This window comes from Megachile rotundata, chromosome 9 (assembly GCF_050947335.1).
Source record: "Megachile rotundata isolate GNS110a chromosome 9, iyMegRotu1, whole genome shotgun sequence".
NCBI classification, from domain to species: Eukaryota; Metazoa; Arthropoda; class Insecta; order Hymenoptera; family Megachilidae; genus Megachile; species Megachile rotundata.
Window position 1 is genome coordinate 16102975 of NC_134991.1, and position 21754 is coordinate 16124728.

General features: G+C 44.5%; 2 protein-coding genes across 2 annotated transcripts in view; one reads left to right on the plus strand and one right to left on the minus strand.

Annotated features, from left to right (window-relative positions):
- Positions 1–20816, plus strand: part of LOC100882275 (homeobox protein aristaless) — a 59311-nt gene extending 38495 nt beyond the window's left edge. Inside the window, exons 2-4 of the mRNA XM_012296430.2 lie at positions 8165–8558; positions 15180–15225; positions 18331–20816. Coding sequence (XP_012151820.1) covers positions 8165–8558; positions 15180–15225; positions 18331–18930 — 1040 coding nt within the window. The 3' untranslated portion in view covers positions 18931–20816. The remainder of the gene's footprint in view (positions 1–8164; positions 8559–15179; positions 15226–18330) is intronic.
- Positions 1–21754, minus strand: part of LOC143265129 (uncharacterized) — a 73617-nt gene that overhangs the window by 39788 nt on the left and 12075 nt on the right. Inside the window, exon 4 of the mRNA XM_076535326.1 lies at positions 16651–16848. Coding sequence (XP_076391441.1) covers positions 16793–16848 — 56 coding nt within the window. The 3' untranslated portion in view covers positions 16651–16792. The remainder of the gene's footprint in view (positions 1–16650; positions 16849–21754) is intronic.

Consider the following 21754-nt stretch of genomic DNA (forward strand, 5'->3'; position numbering starts at 1 on the left):
GGCCTCCCTACTCGCTTCTCTCTTTCCCTCCCGTCGCGAGCAGTTCAAGGGAACAAAAAAAAAGTCTAATAACCCTGCTCGCCTCGCTAGACGCCAGGCGACGCTCTTCTGGCCTATCCGACGATCTCCTTAATTAGAATTCCGTTGGAAAGGCGAAAACAATGGTACGCCGAGACACGGTGGATCGCGAGACGAAGGTCTAAACGCTCGGTTTGGAAACGTCGTTGCCCATCGTGTCGTACGAGGTCGTTTTTAACGGGTCGTCGACCTAATGCCGGTAAAAATCGTTGACACGCTGGAAAGTACATTACGTTGTTCACCCCTGACGAGACAAGAGCAACGATCGGGGGATGAATTTGAAAATCGACGCTCGTTAACGTAAGCAGATATCGCTGGAACGATCGTGACGTTGTTGCGAGTCCTACGTGCACAATGCATAGCCGTTACTCGTAGCGGCTATGATCGATGACTAGATAGAGTATCGACGGCGGTAGAGTAAATCGGTCCTTAACCGTCGCGCATAAATCAAACAAGTTGATTCACGACGGAAAAGAAACGAGGTTCTCGATGTATACGACATAACGATGCGTAAGTGGATTTGGAAAACCGGTAGAAAACCAGATTACCACTTTCCCCCTCCTCTCTGTTTCCTTTCCACTCGTGCAACGGCGTGTGGATTCTTTAACGAAGCTGATCTCTGCTCGTTCGATAATTTACGAGCCCGTATTAATTACGGAAATATCAACCGCGAAAGCCGATTGATTTTACCTTCGACTATCATAATATTGCCGAACGAAAGCGACGATCTCTCGAAGAACGTTACCTCGCTGCATTATCGGAAACAGGATAGACGTTGCGAACCGAGAGCAAGCGCCGAATGTCCGTATAAAGATGATAATGCAGCGAGAATCCAGCGCGATCGACGGTAAACGCCTAGTGATTCGACGGTAACCGTCGATGCGTTTATAGGCTAGTTGGTTATAAATCCCTTTTGTTCGTGAGAAAAGAGATCGACTTAATGAGACGAAAGAGAGATCGGTCCGCGAAGAGGCATGCAACGGCGTTCATCGACGACGTACAAGCTGAAATTTGCCAGGCCGCTTGGCCGCTTCCAAAAAGCTGCCTCATTTCTTGATTACACCGTCGGGTATACGCGTCGACGATTATGCAAAACAGCCGTCCTTTTATTCGCGCCCCGCTGCACCGTCCCGCTGCAACGCTGTTATTATTCTCTCTAGAGAGAACAAAAAACCCAGCGACGAATAACGTACTTCCGCCACGGAACTATAATAATTCCTCGTGACGCCCGGTTTCAACGCGCGGCAACAAACGAGGCTGCCATCCTGGAATGGCTACATCATGATTTTAAGCAGCGCCGTTTACGTACACCTCGCTCGAAATTTGTCTGTAACGCTCGTTTCGAGTACCGGCTCTTTCGCTCGAGCATTCGAAGATTAAAACACCCTGACCTGGAGAACCGAGTAGACATTTTCACCGTAAAGCTAACAGATTTACCGACTCGGTTGGGAAACTGTTAATACGGCGTACGTGGATTCGTGGAAAATTTACAGGCAAATCTTTGCGAATGTTTCGTGTCACGAAACGGTACGCGTAATTCCGTGGACGTCAAAAAACCGGACGGCGCGACGACGCGCTTCCGGCTGAGAAAATGTCGGAACGTTCAGCGATTCTATGCCGTTGCGTAATCCACCGCGGCAGCTAATGCGATTAAAAAGGCATTACGATTACGTTCAATTATTAACAATTACACGGACAGCAAGAAAAAACGTAATTACCCGCCATTAATCAACGAGACCGTGGTCGCTTCTTCGCAACCTCTTTGTATACACCTGTCTCCGTTCCGCGCTTTTGTCTTTGTTCTTTTATTCCCCGTACCTTCTTCCAGCCTATCTTCGCGCTAACCGTTCGCGACGATTACCTTATAATTCGCGAATACCGCGAAATATTTACATTGTGGAAAATAACTGGGGGAAAAACATGGCGAACAAGGACGAAGATAACGCTGAAAGATAGAGGCTACGCGTGCGTCTACAATTGAAAAAGCAGTTTAACTTAGGAATTAGAAAACGTTGAAATTATTGCTTATTTATTGTCGCAAAAAGAGAGCGATAAAAATATAAGAATATTTTTAATTTATGTACATGCAAAAGATGAAGCATATTTTCCTGAATCGTAATTGCGTCTATCGCTTAACCAACGGAATAAATCTATTATTTATGACATGCGAATTAACTAGATAGCATAAAACAGACAAAGGACAGCGTGGAGTACGAAACACTAATTACAAAATTATTTCGCGTGATAATTTGACAATTTTTTTTACTTAACGAGACTTTAACAATTTACGCGATTATCAGCATCTTTATCGAAAAACTGATCGCGTTGATTGGAAGAGAACTCATTTACGCCCTTATTTTTAATAGATAAGCAAATTAAGAAATTCATCGTACCACTCCTCGATTATCCATCAGAGACTATCCGTGATTAAACACGATCGACTCTCGTCGGATCTCTGAAATTTATGTCCGGAATTACGAATAATTATCAGTTTCTATTAAACTTTTTCAACGCCTCGTACAAGAGCAATTTTCCACGCGCGACGGCCGTGATACACCGAGTGTAGAAGCAACGATGCAATTTAGTAATTAATGCTAACATTGCGGATAATTAACTGCCGTAGATAATTGTGATTGTACTTAAGTCCTGACGACTACAACTGTACTAACAGAGAAAGAGGAAAAATGAAAAGAACAGAAACTGTTTAATGTCGAATGCAGTCTGATGTTCTCGTCGTCATCGTTCACGACACTGTCCTCGTTTTGTTCACATGTGCATATGTCCGTTCGCGAAATTAACCATCGTGTCCCGAATAATTCGTATCGAATCGAACCGCGGCAACTCGCGCGTTAATAAACTCTTGATCGTATCCAGATCTTGACAGAGATATACAGAAAATTGAATCGCTCGATCGGGGAAATAATAGCCGAAAAAAATACTATCGATATATGATGTAACGATAGAAGGTTCAACGAACTGATCGCAAATCGAAAGCAAGAGAGTCTATCGGCAATTTATGACGAGGCAAGTACGTGTTCCCGTGGCTCTGCGTATTTAGATGTAGATTAGGATGCGTGCAATTACGTTAGTGCGCTGGTAAATTGCACATCGGTGGCCAACGTGATTTATCGTGTGTACCACGCGGCTTTCAGGATCTGCTTAATGATCGTTTGCTGATCGCTATCGACGATCGACCGACAGAATGTTGTTCGGCTCGTTGAATCGACCTAAACTCCAGAGTTTCGATTACCTCAAAGGATAAACCAATCGGAACCCGAGTGCCCACTCTTCGAGCCTTCAATTTTTATATCGATAATATTATCGATACGAAATATTTACGTTCAACGATCGACACGTTTCTCCGACTATTCTTTAGCCATTTACGTAAATACCCGAAGAAACGTTCGAACCGTGGAAACGCGAAGCGCATTTGGGAAATGTTAGAAACCGATACGAAGGTTATTCTTGATAATCTTGCGAGACGAACGCGAAAGGAAGAGAATTACAAGATCTCGAGCAACTATCAAACTGGATAAACCACCGTGAATTTTTATGCACAAAGAGGTACCTTTGGATTTTGAAACGATCGATGATCGATCAATTTTCCACGGTTGATTGATTCCGCGAACATTAAATCGTTAATCAACGCTCTGCAACAAATAAAGTAATCTGCAAATTGCAATCGCTTCGGGCTATTATTTCAGCATGTTTAAATGCTAAAAAACCGGTATAAATGTTACGACGTAATACACTTTATATACTAAGAAACTTAATTATCTTTAAAGTAATACTGAATGTATTAAACTGTATTACCATGTAAATACATCTTTTTATCGGGCAACTTCGAAGAAACGTTATCTAAAAACTAAGCGCTTAATAAATAATGCATTCGAGTGACGATCGGACTAACTCGCATACAATTTGATTAATTATGTTAAAGTCGATCGCGCAATTCAAATAACGTTCTTTTGGAAATATATTTATCCGCAGTCCGCTAATTACGACACAAGCATTTAATTGCCTTTATCGCGTTTCATGAAATACAAGCGAATACAGCGGCGACACAACGTTTCGAAATCGAATTAGGTTTATCGGCTCGGTAAAAATGATTGCTAAATCACATTTAGGCGTTGCACAGGCAAGCGTCGTATAGCCGAACGTTAAATCGTCACGCGTTTTACGGGTAAAGCGTAGCGAGCATAGTCGGTAACCGGATTGAGTGGTACAGGTGATCCATGCGGCGAGAAATTCGATCCATTAGCACCTTAATTGAACGTTATAACGCTGTTGACGGGGTAAGCTCGTGTAATTAAGCAATAGCTGTTGGCGCGTACAGGATTTCGACGATCAAATTCGAAGCGCGTTCAGTCCTATTCAATAACTCGAAAGTTATCGCTCGCACGCTCGTCACGTATCCAAATAAGAGAAAAAAAGCGATTCGTTCGCGCCGACTTAATTACGGCGTTACGATCGAGTCGAAGATAATTCCCACAGTACGTAACTAATATCGGTTTAATACGTACGAAAGCGAGCTCTATCCTTTTACTCGCTCCGCTTCGCTTCTCATCTCGTTTTCGCGATCTTTCAAAATCCCTCAATGCGAGTCGGCGCATTGTTCCAGTTATCATCGAGACGTTTATACGGGCTAATTAATTCACTTGGGAAAAGTTAAACGCGTGTGCGGGCGTAACCTGCATCCGGAAAGTAAATAACGCGGGAGAAAGAGCAGAGGGAGAAGGACAGGAGAAAGAGGTGAAGTAGAAGGCGGTATCGCGTGAGCAGCCAGCGGCCACAAAGGATCGCCGATAATTCGTAATTGCTTGTTATTATCGTGCCGAGAAATCGAACACGTCCATCCGTTGCTGGATCCTTGTCGCAGGATGCATTGACGCGTCTATTAACGAGAATTTGCAAGTATGATTCGATGCAGAAACACCTTCTTCGATGTAACGAAAACCCGGCTACTCCGACGTCGCGATTCCACGATTTCTACCAACCCATCTCTCCGAAACGGCCATCTTGCTCGATTATAATACAATACGTACATGCCATACAGGAACTCGCGCGTATCGAAACTCCGATCGGAGCTCTCTTTACTCGATCCGTTATCGCGATTAAGTCGCGGCTATTCTAATTTCTTCTCGTGAAAATGAAAGAGGTTAACGTCAACGCCAAACGCGATGCTGCAAAGAAAAGGTACTCGGTTGAAAATTTCGAAACTCGCGCGCAACGCTTTTCGCGCGGCCACGTAACCAACCGTTAATCGATTCGCGTGAGAAACGATCGCGAGGTGTACTTATCTTGCCATGTAAAATCGTGGAAAATTCTCGAGACCTCGGTAACGCAAGATCATCATTCCAATACATAGTAGTGTAGCGGCGTACTTTGCCATTATAACACGTCCACGAGAAACTCAAGCGGCCTCAATGAGTTGGCTAATTAGTTTATTACGTCGGGCTAATTTGTATGCCCATAAATCGTTGATCCCATAATACACGAAACGCGTGATGTATTTGACCAATGTGTGTGTACATTATCGTTCGAAAGTCTCGGAGCAAACTAACCGAACAAACAATTTTTACGCGTTTCAACTCGAGAGTTCGCACTACATCGTCGTCTTCCGTGCAAAATATTGAAGTTTCCTGTTTCGAACGAGTCCCAAAGAAAGAAAAATTTCGGATAGGAAAGTGTCGAGAAACTTTTGAGCGATAGTGTACGGTTGACTGTTACACAGACACGGCACCGTGCAAATATGACAGAAATGACTAGCAGATATTGAAGCCGCTCTCTCGGAAGTCGCCCCATTCGAGGCATCTAATCGAGCGTGACGCATCTAATCGAGTATTCACGATACACTGTAACAACATGAAACGTATGATTCGAGACGAAATAAATTAACGTCGAAGATTTTCAATAGGCAACGAGTCAATTAACGAGAACAGCAATCGTCGCTTACTTCTTGCCGACGATTTTTCTTATAATCGGAACACACCTTTGCTTCGAGACAGAAAATGTGTTTGCTTTAGAACCGTTATGCAGGAAATACAAAGTTAATCACCGCGATAATGTATCACGAATGATATTATAACTCGATAACTGCATAATACAAAAATAAAATGTATCTACAATTTACACCAGGAAGTTGTTTTCCCATTCGTCATAGGAACGCACAAAATTCTATTTCGGGAGAATAAAAATCGTCGAAAAATTCGTGTCGAAGAAAAAGAATACTCGGAGCTCGGCCTTTTCTCGACTGGCCAAAAACGAAGGAGTCGCTTCCTCCCGCCATAAAATTACAGTGTTTACGCGAAATTAGATTTCGGTTTCGGTAATTTTCAGTTAATAACGAAGCGAAACCGGCCAACGAACGAACGGACGAGCATTATGCGCGGCTTCGAACCCATTAATGCTATTATAATGTAAAAGGCTACCTACGTAACGCGAAGAACCGGGCTGCGTGCACGATGCTACGCGTACCTATACGTATTCCACGGCAAAAGCCAAGAAAAATGAAAAGAAAAGGTTTCCGTCGGGCTTAGATCTCCCTTATCGTTCGCATTACGTCCCCGGCTACTAACATTATAAACTCATTTCCGATAAATCGACTCCCCGCTAAAAACAGCTGTTAATAAAACCTGCTGCAAACCGCTCTGCTCTTTCCTCTACTTTTTTCCTTCTACTCGCTATTTCTTCCGTAACGAGATTAAATTCATTATAAACCCTCGTTTCGAGGAGTTTTAAGGGAACAATAGAAGAGCTTTTAATCGAAGCATTAAACGTATCACGGCTACGAATCGACGGATTGATTTAGATATCAGATTGATTTAGATAACGTTTAATCTACGTTCGATCGCGAAAGTATCCGGTCGTAGATATTTGGTTAGATCGAATGTACGGTCGAGAAACGGAAGGATTACGAAATCCAAGAATCGGTCGAAAGCGATTAGAGGGGAAACGAAGGGACCGGTTCGAAGCGCCTTTGCAAATTGCGGAGAGGAATTATCAGTAGCAGCTTGTAAGCACAAGGTAGAATCGTTCGATTGGTATGTCGAGGTATCGATCGCGCGTGAAAATGATTCTGGTCGTTACAAGCAAATCGAGTGCTGTTACACGATCACTCACGGCATCGAACGTGCCGAAGTGTGGGCTCGTAGGGATCATTAATGCAGCAAGGTCGGTGAAAGGAATGATAACTCTGTCCTCTTCTTTACCCCTGCTCCGTGTCCCCGTGTCCGCGTGCTCGCGTGCTGTTGCGTACGATCGAAACGGACCGAACGATCTCGATATGTATCCAGTATTCATGAAAGATATTAATAAACGGAAAAATGTGTTAATAAGTATGTTAAGGAATCTACAATGTGTCGGGTACACGATTCTTTATGGTAGCTTTCAACATTTGTTGATTATTCCGAACAAGCAGAACCTGTCCGTAACGTTTCGCGTCACTCGCTCGAGACAGCTTGTACCGACTGTTTCAAAAAAAACGTCCAATGTTACGGATTCTTCTTATAAATTTCAGCGGAGTAGAAAACTCCTTGCGCGTTTCGTCGATTGAAATTTCTTTCCCGAAAAGTTAGCGATTCAAAGTTGGTGGTCCGACGACAGCTGAGACACTGTTAACGTTGCGCATCTTCTTTGAAACGAGCTGTGTATTGCATCAGTGCGTGCGAATGCTCGATCCTAGTTCTATGAAGGCACAGCGGCTGACGTTGATGTAAAGTGAATGGGTCGAGACGTTTGCAATTTTCATCGTTGATTTCAGCACGACCATACTCTTTTTCGCGCTTACGCTCAATCTAACAGGTTGTAGCATTAATTTCCCTAATAATTAGACAAGTTTACCGCGCAATTCTCGTTTCGTGTCGGTAGTCTCGGCGAACTATGTACCTGTCTCGCGACGAAAAATTAGTGACTGACTTGACGTCTTCCTTATCTTATAAAAGTTGCGTCAAGAGTTTCGCAAAACTCGTATCTTTATCTTAATCTTACGATTTTATAGCTTATACTATGTTACTTCGGTTATTTCTAATCGGGTTTATATCCGTAGAATGAATAAATAAATAAATAATGATCTTTTTGATCGCAGATCATTCAACGCGAGGAGGTGGAGGAGGAGGAGGTGGTGGCGAACAAGCTGTCCCGCAGACGAGTCCTGCGAGCAGCACGAGTAGCTCGAGCCAGGTGAATCAAGCGAGCGCACAACAGGTGAGCCAGCAAGCTCGGCAACAATCGGTGCCGCCACCTACTACGACGACACCTCAATCCACTCAAATGGGAATCTCTACGGAAGAGGTGAGAGCAACCGAGGAGGAGAGCAACCACCCTAGAGCAGCGCCGACCAGTCCTGAAAGCGAAGCCGAGGTCGACGACTTTGCCCCGAAAAGGAAGCAACGCAGATATAGAACTACCTTTACAAGCTTCCAACTGGAGGAACTCGAGAAAGCTTTCTCGAGAACTCATTATCCCGACGTGTTCACCAGGTATGTCCTAAGCAGTTCTCGTTACTCTCGTTGCGTATACGCGTACGTACGAAACGAATTCGCTACCGTCGGTCGTTCTAAACGGTGTCACGATTAAACTTTGAAACACGATCGTCCGACGCGTTATCGGGATCGTCCTTCTTCGTCGAGAGTTACGAGCGATATCTCCCGTGGGTCCACGGATCTTCTAGAGTCTAGAATCTCGAGGCTGAACGATAGAGGAGGTGTCTAGTCGCGTTTGTCAAGTTCCAGGCTTCTGGAGTAACGGGATCAAGATACGGCGGAACTCGTAGAGCCGGCTATTACTTCCTATCTAGCCCAAATATTTCATCGCGAGGCTTCTGTTCGTTGTCGCAGCGTTTAATATCGATACTCGATTTGTACTTTCTTCGATACACCGAGAAAAGCAAAAGAACGCCGATGATTGGTACGCAAATTTCTTTTTTGCCGCGTCAAAACGATGATTCGCGTTATTAAGTTCCCGGCTGTTGTATCCAGTTGCAAAGAGCAACGTGCCGCCAATGGGGTGTAGTGCAATCTATCTGGCTAGACTTTTTTCTCTTTTCTTTCTTTTCTCGTTCCTTCTTTCGTGGCATGGAACACCCGGTAGGTAACTAATAGCGGTGTAATCGTTCGTAATAGGTCCGGTCCTGTGGCCACGGTGTATGGGTTCTCGTAATTAACGAACCTTAGAAGGAACGCGCGGAACACCAAAACAGGTACACCTACGGTGCACCGTCGCTACGAGAAGCGCGAGCGATCAAAATTCATTGTCGATTCTTTCTTCGACTTGATCGGTTCGTGCCAACCGTACGAACTTTATTGGTTCTTTTTGCCGTAGTGCATTTTCAGCGACAACGTTGATCAAATTAAAGGATAATTTTAAATGGAGAATGAAAATTGTTCGGAAGCACGAAGCAGGTCAGACATAGCGTAGGGATACTTGGAGCAAAAATTTTAAGGGCTATCTTATTATGGTCGCGCCAGACGGACGAGTGGCCCCGTCTTATCGAAAAATTCGAAGTCCAGACTCGCGTTTCGAGATAAAGGCTAATGTCCATGGCATCCTGTCCACCTGAAATCCGTGGCTGTCTCGACCTGGCCAACTTCCATCCGCTCGTACGTTCTTGTTTCAATTTTGCAATTTTTTAACAGTATCTTTATTTTTGCGAATTCCCCGAGCAATTTCATAGCAATCTATCATTTCTTTCGCGCGGATCATTTCCTCTCTGCGTCCACATGCTCGTTACACGCATCTTTTTGTCGTTTTCGTACAAACTAATTCCTTCTCTCGATCATCGTGTTTCTTGTTGCTTCGGCCTCTCGTGTTGCCGTATTAATTTCACACTAATTGGATTTTATGGTCGCTTAGGTTTATTGACTAGCTGACCGAGAAAGAGAGAGAGAGAGGAAGTAAGCGTTGCTCGATGCATATTCATTAGCCGCTTTTACGGAGGAGCGTATATGTACGATTGGTTCTATCGAAAGTTATTTCGTGGTAGCTTTCGACAACGGTCGAAATTGCGAGGAAAAGTCGAGGTGGACTCGACGCTGTTTCGAACACAACGGTATCGATGCAAATTTAATATTCAGAACACGAAGAGTCTCTCGAACGCTACGAATACGTATAAAAGTATCGAATCCTTAATTGAAACGGAGCATGTAAATTGCTTGCACGACAACTTTACTCGCGCGATCCTTTATATGTAAAAGAAGGGTTTAAATAGTCAACGAAGTGATCGGTCGATCATCTAATTTCCTCGATCGAACGGACCAAAAAGATTCGTACGATGAAACATCCAGATACGCGCGGATGTTGGTAAGCTTTCGAACGTATCCACTTACTTTTACGAGCTCTTAAGATCTAATTTAGATTAGAATCGTGTGGCTCGAGCTACCGGTCCTCGACTAATCATCCGACCAAACTCTTACCAACCAGAATACTCCTCCCTATTGCTTTTCATTTTCTCTTTCTATTTTTTTTCTTCTTACTTATCCTCTCGCGTTCCCCTTTTGTTTTTACATTCCCATAGATTCTAGTCCGTGCGAGGACGAAGGAGAAAGAAACGCTAGCAGCAGGTTTTACGTATAAAATTTATCGTTCGTTCGAGAGGTATCTACTCGAAAAGATCCACCTGTTCGAAAGGGCAGAACACGGTTCCCGGTAAATCATTCCGAAGAATACCTTTATATCCGTGGGGTGGGTCGGTGGTGAGTTTAATAAGGATGATTGTTTCCAGTGATCCGTGGAACGGAACCAGTTCCACGGACCTCTTCTCTTCGCTGCTTTCTCGATCCTGTCCTTCTTCGCTTCGACCAAGTGCCTTCCCCGTCCTACCTGATTCTATCCTCTATCCCAGCCTCGTAACTTCTCCTGTCATTAATCGACCGACGACGAGTCATGCTCTCGATTAGAAACGCCGCCAGCTTTCTTCGATCCGTTATATTCGCCTCTTAGCAAATGAGATTAGCGCTCTCGAAAATCACGGCACGCATCCGAGCGTCCCCTAATTTCGCGTTCTTTCTCTTCTCGTTAATCTCGTTACGCGTCCGCATCCTCGACGATTCGAATCGCCTGCAATTTCTCTTCCTCCTTTATTATAACGAATCAAAGAAATTGCACCCCTTTTTTATGCCGGACTTTAAAAAAAGACGCGCTTGGTAACGAGAATAATAGAATAATAAAAAATTGGATTCGGGTTGAAAAATAATACGGTAAACCGATTCGTGTTAGATCAAAACAAATCGCGTAAGAAGGGAATTGGACTTTTTCCCGGAGCGTGTTAAATCAAAATCGGTGTATTTAGACGGTGGCGTTGGTCGGACGTTCGAAAGGACGAGCGAAAAGGAGAGCAGGAAGGAAAAAGGAACGACGAAGGGTTCGATCGACGACAGTATAGCGAATCGGTAATCGTCTCTTCACGGAGTACGCGCGTTAAACACGCGTTTCGCACGCATTACGCGATCAGCTACCGACTTTGCTGTCTTCCCTCTCTCTCTCTCGCCCTGCCACGATCCTACCGATTAAGTAGTTCTTTCGCGATTCGACCATAGTCGAAACGACCGTGCACGCTCGCTCGAATAACATAATTTCGGTCGGACAAAATACATAATTAAATCCAGGGGGCTTTATTTTTCAGAGCGGCAACACACTGTAGAAAAGTTATCGTCGCAGAATTTCGCTCCTCGTTCGACTTTACTCGGTGCGTCCGCGATCACGAGTACGGTAAATTAATTTCTGTGAGGGCCGCATTCAGGGAAAGCATCGTCTCACGACGATATCGTCGAAATGGTCCGTAATGCCGTGTCATTCCAGCGGTAATTGCCATTTCGAACGCAACGCGTTCTAGCTAACGCACGATCGCGAGACGTATGATTTATACCGAGATTAATGGCAAATTCCAAGGGTTGTTCCGTTGACCAACCCGATCGTTAGTGTCCAGATGGATTGCAACGCATTATGCACGGATATTACCTCGTAGCTACCAGCTTTTCTATCGTCTTACTCCTTTCGCGCGGATCTGCCAACGCGACACGTCCGAACGGTCGTCGTGTCGTAGTCGACCATCGTGCTTTATCGATTTCTTTCGTTTTTTTTTAAACGTCCGATACTTTTCCCCCAGAGTTTAATTGAAAATTTCCGCGAATCGAAAGATCAGTCGGAGCTGGCACGACAACGATTCCAAGCATGGTAAACAATAATAATTAACGTTGCGCCACGAGAGACAATCACGAACCCGCCAGTGCTCGGTGACTGGCTCGGTTCGACCTCCGAGGTTAATTAGATAATGTAATTGTCCGGCAATTACTCGAATTACTCGCGCGCCGAACCTCTCTTTCCTACCGCACCGTCGCACACGATGCACTCTGTGTTTCTCCTCTTTTTCTCGCTTTACCTTGATCGCGCGAGTTGTTATTCCGCTCTTCGTTCGATCCTGCTGAATTTATGCGAACAAAGTACTCGTAAGAGTCGCGCTAATAGAACACGAGCGCGTATATGCGTTTTAATTGAACGAGAAAATACAGATTACGCATTCCTCGTGTCGAGCAATCGTGACTTTTAACACTTTATTTCCTTTTGCAACATTGATTCGTTATACGAATTAGAAAAAACATGAATCCCTAATGAGGCGTAACAAGAAGTCGTAACGAGTTCTGGCGAGCAACGTGAAAAAAATGAATTTATGCAAGAAAAGCACAAACCTTGACATTAACGGAAAGAACTACGCGAGTGTCGCGATGGAGTCGGTGCTTTAAAATCATTGAATTCGTGCTGCATCGTTAAAGATGGTTTTCATAGAAGGATTAGAAGCTTGCAGTCTGTGCACAGGTTCTGTAACATCCTGTATGGATTGATGCCACAGCAAAAAGCGAACGTTTTTACGATACAAATGTCCCTGACGTCAGCCGAGAGCTCGTTGGACTCGATGATGGACGAGTCGGTGAAAAAAAGTAAGGCGGCAATAAATCGCACGGAGGATTTGTGAAAGAAATTGCACAAGATTGTTAGCGAAACGTCCGTCAAATGAAATAGTAGAAACTAATCTAGCTACGTGCATAGCCAGAGTATACGCAACTAGCACGTTTCCCATGGCAAGGACACATCGAACAAGGGGGAGGAGAGGCACACGGGTAATAATAACGATACGGGAATCGAGGGTAACCGAGTCGCGACAGTGAACGGCGGGTGTAATTAGGGACGGCCGTCTAACCGCGAAATTTCGTGATCTTATTAAATCCAGAAGGACGATCGTGAGTGTGCCGAAGAAAAAGGGAAAGGCTAAATTATTATTACTCGGGCAGGCCAAGGTGCTTGCTCCTATCTCGAGCGTTCTTCGACATCCCGTCGAGACGACGCGACGCGACGCGAACTTGTCTTCTACGACTTCTAACGATTTTCTATCCTTTCACGTACCTACCATTACTGTAGAATAATATTTAATAATCAGAAAGATTAATGAAATTTATTAACAAAGTGTGACTGGTTATAATTAATTAAATGCAACATAAATGGAACTTCACGAATTAAATGCGCTCTTTGCTTTGCTCCCAAAACATTCGATCACACCAAAAAGACAATCTTACAATCTTCTAGCAACCTTCATTACATGCAAACTTCAATCATACCAAACGCAAGCTTCATTCATATTGTGCACCCGTGTCGATCATACAAGTACATAGTACATACCACATTACCTAAGAAGGTTCGAACGCTTCGTAGAAAAGTTGGCAATTACGAGAAAAAAAATTCAAATCTTTCTGTGACGGACCAACTATTCGAAGTTGCGAATACGATTTAAAATGTTCGACGTTATCGTGCAACAAAGCGACGAATCGTAAAAAGTCCCTATAATTTTCAATAAACACTGACTAGAGCTCGCACAATGTTCGAATCCCGCGTAAGCGCGGGAATAAAACGAAACGAAAATGATCGAAGAGAGCAGAAACAAGTAGCGTAACAGCTTCTGTGCTCGCGCGATATAATCACGAAGATTTCCTCGCGATTTCGTGGAACATCTGGGCAATTTGCGTGCGAGATCAGAAAGCCCAGAGGCCATTTACCGAAACAACGACGTTCCCTTTTACCTCGAACGACGATGCGTAATTGTCGGTCAATCCTTTTCTCGAGCTACAAAAATCGAAAAACGAAACGCTTCCGGAATGCGTCCCTCCTTTTCCTAAAATACTCTACGTTCGCTTTGTTCTTCCGATTTTTGCCCGAAGATCGCGTAACGAGGAAACGGTAGAAACGTCGAGGAATAAAAGAAGATTCGCTGCGGGTTTCTGCACGCGTTACGGAGCAACGTATTAATTAAGCGAGATTTCGTTAATCATTAATTTAGCAAGCGATCGGTGTCTATTTGATTATCGAACTAATCGGAAGCTAGTAACTGCTGGGGTCTAGTTTATGATCGTTAATGCGGGATTATTAAAAAGAAGTATCGGTATTTCAAGCGGATATAATTTTATGAGAACATCGACTATATATTTGTTATCTAGAGATATTCATAATATAGTAGCGAAACATGGTTTTAACCTGTATACCTTTTTTTAAACACGCAGCAATGAGATACTATCTGCTCGTACAGCAATTGAATAATTATGGAAATGTTACTCCGCCGCGCCATCGCACACCTGTGTCACGTCAATATTCATGCATAGCAATGAAACTGATAAGTCGATTACATCGAAAGACGTAATGCAATTAATTGATATCTCACGAACGTTCTAATTAAGTTAATGAACGCGCAATTATTTCTGTCGCGAGGAATTCTTGATTTCTTAACGCTTACGTCCGAGCTCGTTCGCGTCGTTCTTTTTTCCATGCAAATCTAATCGCTCTTGTCATATTAACTAAATAACACGGTAATATTATTACCGGGCTGCAACAGCTCTTACAATCGAAACGAAGATAATCTTTCGAATAAAAAAAACGAAAAGAAAAGAGATAGCCTCGTTCAGCGTGTGTCAAGAACAATTAGCTTTGCGTTACACGCAAACGACCATGGAACAACGTTGTATAACGATACTATACTTTGTAGCATAATAATAGCAGCGTAAGATTATAATGTGCTTCGATTGCGAAAGATATCTAATCGTTCGAATCTTTTTTGTTTACAGAGAGGAACTTGCCATGAAGATCGGTCTTACGGAAGCACGCATACAAGTCAGTACAATCTGAACAAAAGCCATTTCTTTTTTTCGTAAGCCTTCTGATTATTCTAAAAATTTTTACATCGCTTACGTAACGAACCGAGTTACATTTTAAGCATGTTACTTGATTCGAAAAAATTTAATTCTTAGGAAACATTCGTAAGAGAGTTAAAAGAAAAGAAGAGAAGAAGTAGACGAGTAAACCCGAATGGAAATTATTATATCACTGCTATCTGTTATGACCGAAGAGTACGAGAAGCGACAAGAAAACGAGGAAAGTTAACTCTTCCCCCATAACGGCAAAGACTGTTTGGCAAACGAAACGCGTCCGTCGAGAGTTGGTTGCACGAACAGCTGGCTAATTCGCTCAATTAGTTTAATTTATTCCCGGTATTTACTCGCTTTTTCCCTTCCCTTTGGCCACTCGTTCGCCTCTTACTTCGCCACCTCCTCTCTTTTCTCGTTGGTAAAACGCGTATCTACGCGCGTCTCCGTCTCTTTTTCTCTCGCCACGAAGGTCCTCGCTCGCCACTTTCCATTATACTTGCAAATCCATCGCGAATCGACGATTTATCCGAACGTTAAAGTCGTTATATACGAGCGTACACGCGACGAGAATTACCGTTTAAACGAATGACACGGGTACGCACGCGCAATCGAGTTAATCATTTTGAGGAATCTACGCGCGAACGTTCACGCGATCTTTGAAAAAACGCGTTCCTTTTCCTAAAACGACGCAAATCGTTTAGTGACGATTCAATCGTGCTTCGCTCGAGAATCGTAACTTATCGAGAAACGATATTTCGGACAGCGTTCTCTGGACTGTCGGGAGGCAAAATGATTTAGGAAAGAATGATTCGAGAAGACCGCGTCTTCCGATGAAAAGTAGAAAAACGGAGAAGGAGAGATACGCGGCGTTCGCGTAATTAATGCAGCACGATTAAGCACCAAACGACTAGGTTCCGGCGGCGAATCCTGGTTGCGTTTTGTTTTAAAAGCCGCAAGTCGGATGTTTAACTCCCTGCTGGGGGCAATCCTACTCGCCGTGGGGGGTCCTGGCACCCGAGCCCCCACACCCCGTCACCTTTAACTTCTCGTACGCGTAGCAACGGGTTTGCATGTTCCCGGTGTGTCTGACCGATCGTTCGATTCATTCGCGTCTGCTATGCATCGGGATTTTGGAATTGCAGCAAAAACTTTGACGGCGAATACGAGGCGTCCGAGAGTGATCTTACGCCGCAGAAAACCCGAAAGCCGAAGTAAGAAGAAAAGTTGATCGTTTTTCAAACTACGATTTCGTTTTCGAGATAGAAACTGGGTTCTCGATTTTCGAAGTGTCATTCGTACACGAATAAAGATCTCGCAGATCTTCACGATATTCTTACACCATAGCGGTAATGGTAGCATGCAGAAGAACATTAAAATTAAGTGTACTTACCATGTTGACCAGCAGCGTGTAATTCACGACCGATGATCTCGCTAGTCACGAAATACCTTCCTCCGGCTGGACAGTCGATCGAATCGATCATCGAATCGCACAGTCATCTCGAAACCATCCCCGTCGATTATGTCGGGAGCGACTACGCCCTCGAGCGGTACGTTTGACTTTGACTTCCTAGTCGTGAACGCAGGAATCCTATAAAGCGGAACGAAAATCCAATTAAAAAGAGAATCGAGAAGTTTGAAGCGTACGATGCGACTTTCTTAAACATAAATGCTAGTACCTTCACGCTGTACAGTCGAATTCCTGTCGCTTGTTTTCGAATTCGAAGAACCGAGGGAAGTGAAGGTCGCAATCGAGTGTACGTAGTAGCCATCGTTCTTTGATTTAGTCGTGAATTTAAAAGCACGAATAATAAAGAAGAAACAAAAGTTGTCAGAGACGAAGTTGCGCTTCGGGGGGTTAAAGGTAACTCGACACGACGAGAGACGAAGATGCCTCGAGACAAATTGCTTTTCGAAAAGTTTTATCGGAATCGTTGTCGTGTTACGAACATCGAACGAAGCGTACTCGCGTACGAGTTTACGGTTACCAAACGAATCGAGTCGTTCTCGTCACGAGCTGTCACGAGGAGATACGGAGATACGCGAAGAAAATTTCGCTCGAGAGGAAGCAGAAATCCAGAAGACTTTTGACTACGCGAAACGTAAAATCTTGGACTACCGCGGTTTCGTATTCCCGTCACGACACGAAATCGACCTAACAACCCGAACGGGAGATCGTGGAATAAAACTCCGTTAAAGAAACGAAGGAAAAAAGGAAGGAGAAGAGGGAGGAGAGCTTCCGTTGAACTGATTAGAGCCGGAGTCTTCGAGGAACCTTCGCGATGGAATGTGCTCGAATGGTCGACGCATCACGAACGACTTTCGTTTCGATTAGCGATTGTCCGGACGACGATGCTCGAACACTTTCGTTGCAACGTTCATTTTCTTTACAATTCGTCGAGCCTCTTTTGCAGTTTACCCAAGTTTTTTTATTCGATACGAACGCCTCGAGAACCGAGGCGAAGTATACGGTTAAAATTCTCCGAAACGCTTCCGATTAAATAGGGGTCAATCTTCTCGCGTCCATCCCCTAGCTGGGTGGAACTTGTTTGGAATTTCGTACGGAAGTAGGCCACGAGGGAATAAAGGCTAACGATTTTACGATGACTTAAACTTCGTTTTTCGAGAACATCGAATAGACGGACGAAGAAAAATGTTGGAGAAAGGAGGGAACGACGAAACTGCCTCTGGCAGGCAGCGACCTTTGGTTTCCTTTCAACGTTGCCAATAATAATACACCGCGTTTGTTTCCTGAAAAAGGGAGGATACGTCACTTTAACCGGAATTCGCACTTCCAACAACTTCCAACGAACCGAACGCTATTTGCCTTCCGACCCCGGAATCGAACCGATAGTTTCCTGAAAACGGACTCGAAATCGTTTCCTGTATCGCTGCTCGAGTTTTTTCTTCCTCGAACGCGCCGACGAAACGGCGTAATTTCGATGGACTCATAAATCGTCAGAAGCGTGATAAAATAATTTCGATTCGATTTTTCATTCCCGTTTCTGTCGCTTTACGTAGAAAGCCAGGAAGGATAGGAGAGAATAAAAGGTATAAAAATGTTTGGTTACAGGTCTGGTTTCAGAATCGACGGGCCAAGTGGCGAAAACAAGAGAAGGTCGGGCCGCAGGCGCATCCGTACAATCCGTACTTGGGCTCAGGTGCGCCACCACCGTCGGCGGTCGTAGCGCCGACCTTGCCGAACCCTTTCGCCCACCTGGGCACGTTCGCCCTACGGAAACCGTTCGACGCGTTTCGTTACCCACCTCTGGGTCACGGACCGGTCCTTCCCGGTAGTTACACCGCTCATCCCTATCATCGAGCACCGCCACCTTTGTTGCCACCTGGAATGCCTCTGCCTTACACGTCGGCCGCATCCTTCCAGAGCCTGTTGGCGAACATATCAGCGGCGCAAAGGCCAAAATTGGTGCGCGGTTCGCCGCCTCCCCCGCCACCGCCCCCGCCAGCGCCGGCGATCAATCTGCCGCATCCACCGGTTCCACCGCCTCCGTCTGCACCGACGGCCAGTTCGCCCCAAGGTTCGCCGACTGGCAGTGTCGGGTTACCGGACATCGACAGGCGGACCAACAGCATCGCTTCCCTTAGACTGAAGGCCAGGGAGTACGAGCTGCATCTCGAGATGCTTCGCAAGAACGGCGATCTCATCAGCTGAAGAGGTTCGCGCGTACCAATGCCTTGCTATTTCCTCCTAGATAGATCCTCGCGATCGTATCGATTCGTAGACGAGGCGTACGACTGCGTGCGATCTGCGCGTTCGCGGCTCGACTGGGGGGATCGGCTCGTAGACGGGACCTTTCGCTTCTTACCTCGATGCGCCTATCGTTACCTACGAATCCGATATCGGTACGCCTACGCCTTCGACTCGGCTATTACCGTGTAGCTAAGATCGCTATTTAGAATTTTACCATCGTTACCCTACGCTCGTCGATGTCGACTTCCGTATAATTACGTAGCTGAATCTGTCGTCGTCTACGAGTCGATTTTACCCTCGGTGTGCCTACCTTCTCATTCGGATCGATCTCGATCGCTTCTTCCCATCGTTTCCCCTAACCTAGAAGCGAGGATAGCGGCTACGGACGGGGCAAACGCGATCAAACGCGCGCTTCTGTCCGCGCTTTCGCGTGTATCGTGCAAGATATCAGCCAAAGAACTTACTACCAAGTGGGCGGACATTTTGTATGCATTAATTACGTTTACACGCGAAGGAAGGTTGAAACGATAGGTATTCTTGTTTCTGTGATCGCACGTGCCTTCGTTACTCGACGTAATCTTAAGAATCGTTGATCGTTTCGAATCGCATAATACGGCAATCTCTGATACTCGAGACGATAATCGTTGACCGAACGTAACTTCGAGATACCTTCTATCGTCTCGTCGATTCGCTACATATTTAATGCGATCCGATAATTTTCGACGAAATTCGAGGCGTCTTCGAATGAGTTCTAAGATTCGTGAGTCGCGTCTGCGTTGACAATTTCGACGATTGTTGGGAAAACCTTGATTCGTCCGAGTTTTCTGACGGTCGTTGGAATTGCCATTGCTCTTTAGCGTGGATCGTGACCCAACGGATCAACTTTTACGACGTCGTTCGTTTTAGAGAAGAACCGCATACCTGTTCACGTACAAACGAGTTTCTTCAACCTTCCTCTTTATCGTCGTATACGCGACGTCGACTGCGCGTTCGAACGAGAACTAACAGATAGAATAAGAAGCTTATTTCCCTCTACAATACTGTATATAATTTACAGTACCGGTGAAACGTCGCGAATACATTATATTCGCCCGAGATATTCGAGAACGTCTTTCAAACCCATCGCGGTTCGCGCGCTTCTTCTCGCGACAGTGATATCCGCGCGCCTACAATAATTATATTCCGCTTTATTAGATTGTAGCGTGCAAAATTCTTCGAATTCGACTAATTTTATATTTTAACATCGCGCGACGGCCATTCGATAACGTACAACCTAGCATAATATATTCCTGAAACGTTTACGGACATGCGTCTTGTTAAAATTGTGATTCGCGAGAAGCGAGTTTGAAAGACGATTCGCGAAACCGCGTCGACGAACCGAGAACGTCTCTAGCGAATTTTTAGATAACTTTCTAGATAAATATCATCGAAAGATGTCCGTCCAAAAGATAATTTTGTCGTCGCGACCAAGAAAATCGAAAAATTATGTTTTCCCGTTCGCTCGTACGTAGTTTTCTGCGTTAGCTATCGATACACGTTTTTATCCGAAGGCGATTGACGTTACACAGTGTGGATAAATCGAAAAGTGTGTGTTTTTTTAAGGAAGGAAGGATTTTCTGCGTCGCGACCAAGAACGTCCGATAATCGTTCGAAAACAGCGCGTAATTCGTTTTACTTTTACACGAGCCATCATAGGCGTTTTAGATAAGAGAAAGAGAAAATGCTATTTATAATTATTACGATTCTTCAATGTTCATACGACATTACGATAAGTTTTACGACTGTAATAAGCACGTTCTTAGCGCGTAAGTTGCTACCCCTGTAAATAATCAACCGCGTATGCGTTACATCTTGCAGTTGTTTACTTGCGTTACATTGTTGACGCATTTTCCTTTCGTTTTTTCTTCCAAAAATTTCTCCCCCACATAATCGCGCCGACCGCGATGTCACAAGGAAGCATACGTTACGATCTCGAGGAAATTAGCGTAAGAGACAAATTGACGCTTTGACTGTCATTCGCCAAGAGTCCAGACAGATTTCTTTATACACACTGTCGAACGCTTAGCAGAGATTTAGACGTCGTTTCTGATAGTAGCGGTGGCAGTCGAGGCGTTGAAGTTGTAACTTTTAATTAAGGATCTCGAAAAAAGACGAAACGGAGCACGAACATCGATGTCCATTATTGTACTTGTACGCTAGCTCCATTCCCTTTTCCCTTATTTTGCGACGAATAAATCACTATGACGAGAAGGTGAAAAAGAGAGAGAGGGAGAGAGGAAGAGAAAAAGAAAAAACAAGAGAACGAACGGCCTTCTTCATTATCATACGAACCCTAACTCTTTCTATCTTCGATTATTACCCAACGATTAAAAACGAGATACACGGTAGAAATATTAATTTAGAGGCTCGTCAACTTCCTGAAAAGAAGGAGAAGAAAAAGAAGAGGAAGAAGAAGAAGACGACGACGGGGAAAAAGAAAAGTTGAAAAAATAAAGAAAGGTGTGCTATTAACTGGCACATATATTATACATCGTGGTAAGGAGTTTTCAAGAGGTTCCAAGTCTTTGCTCGACTTGACTTATGACAAGTAATTCGCGGCCGGGTACGCCCGTCGACGAGTTATTTAAATATTTTACAGTTTAATGGAGTCTCGAGCCATTAATGCGCGTCAGCTAATTAGCGGCGTCGTGAACGCTCGCTCGCCGTAACCCCATCGGAGTGTTAACGATTCCCGAGCTTGATAAATCGAACGATTACCGACAAAACGATCCGCCGATCAAAACTG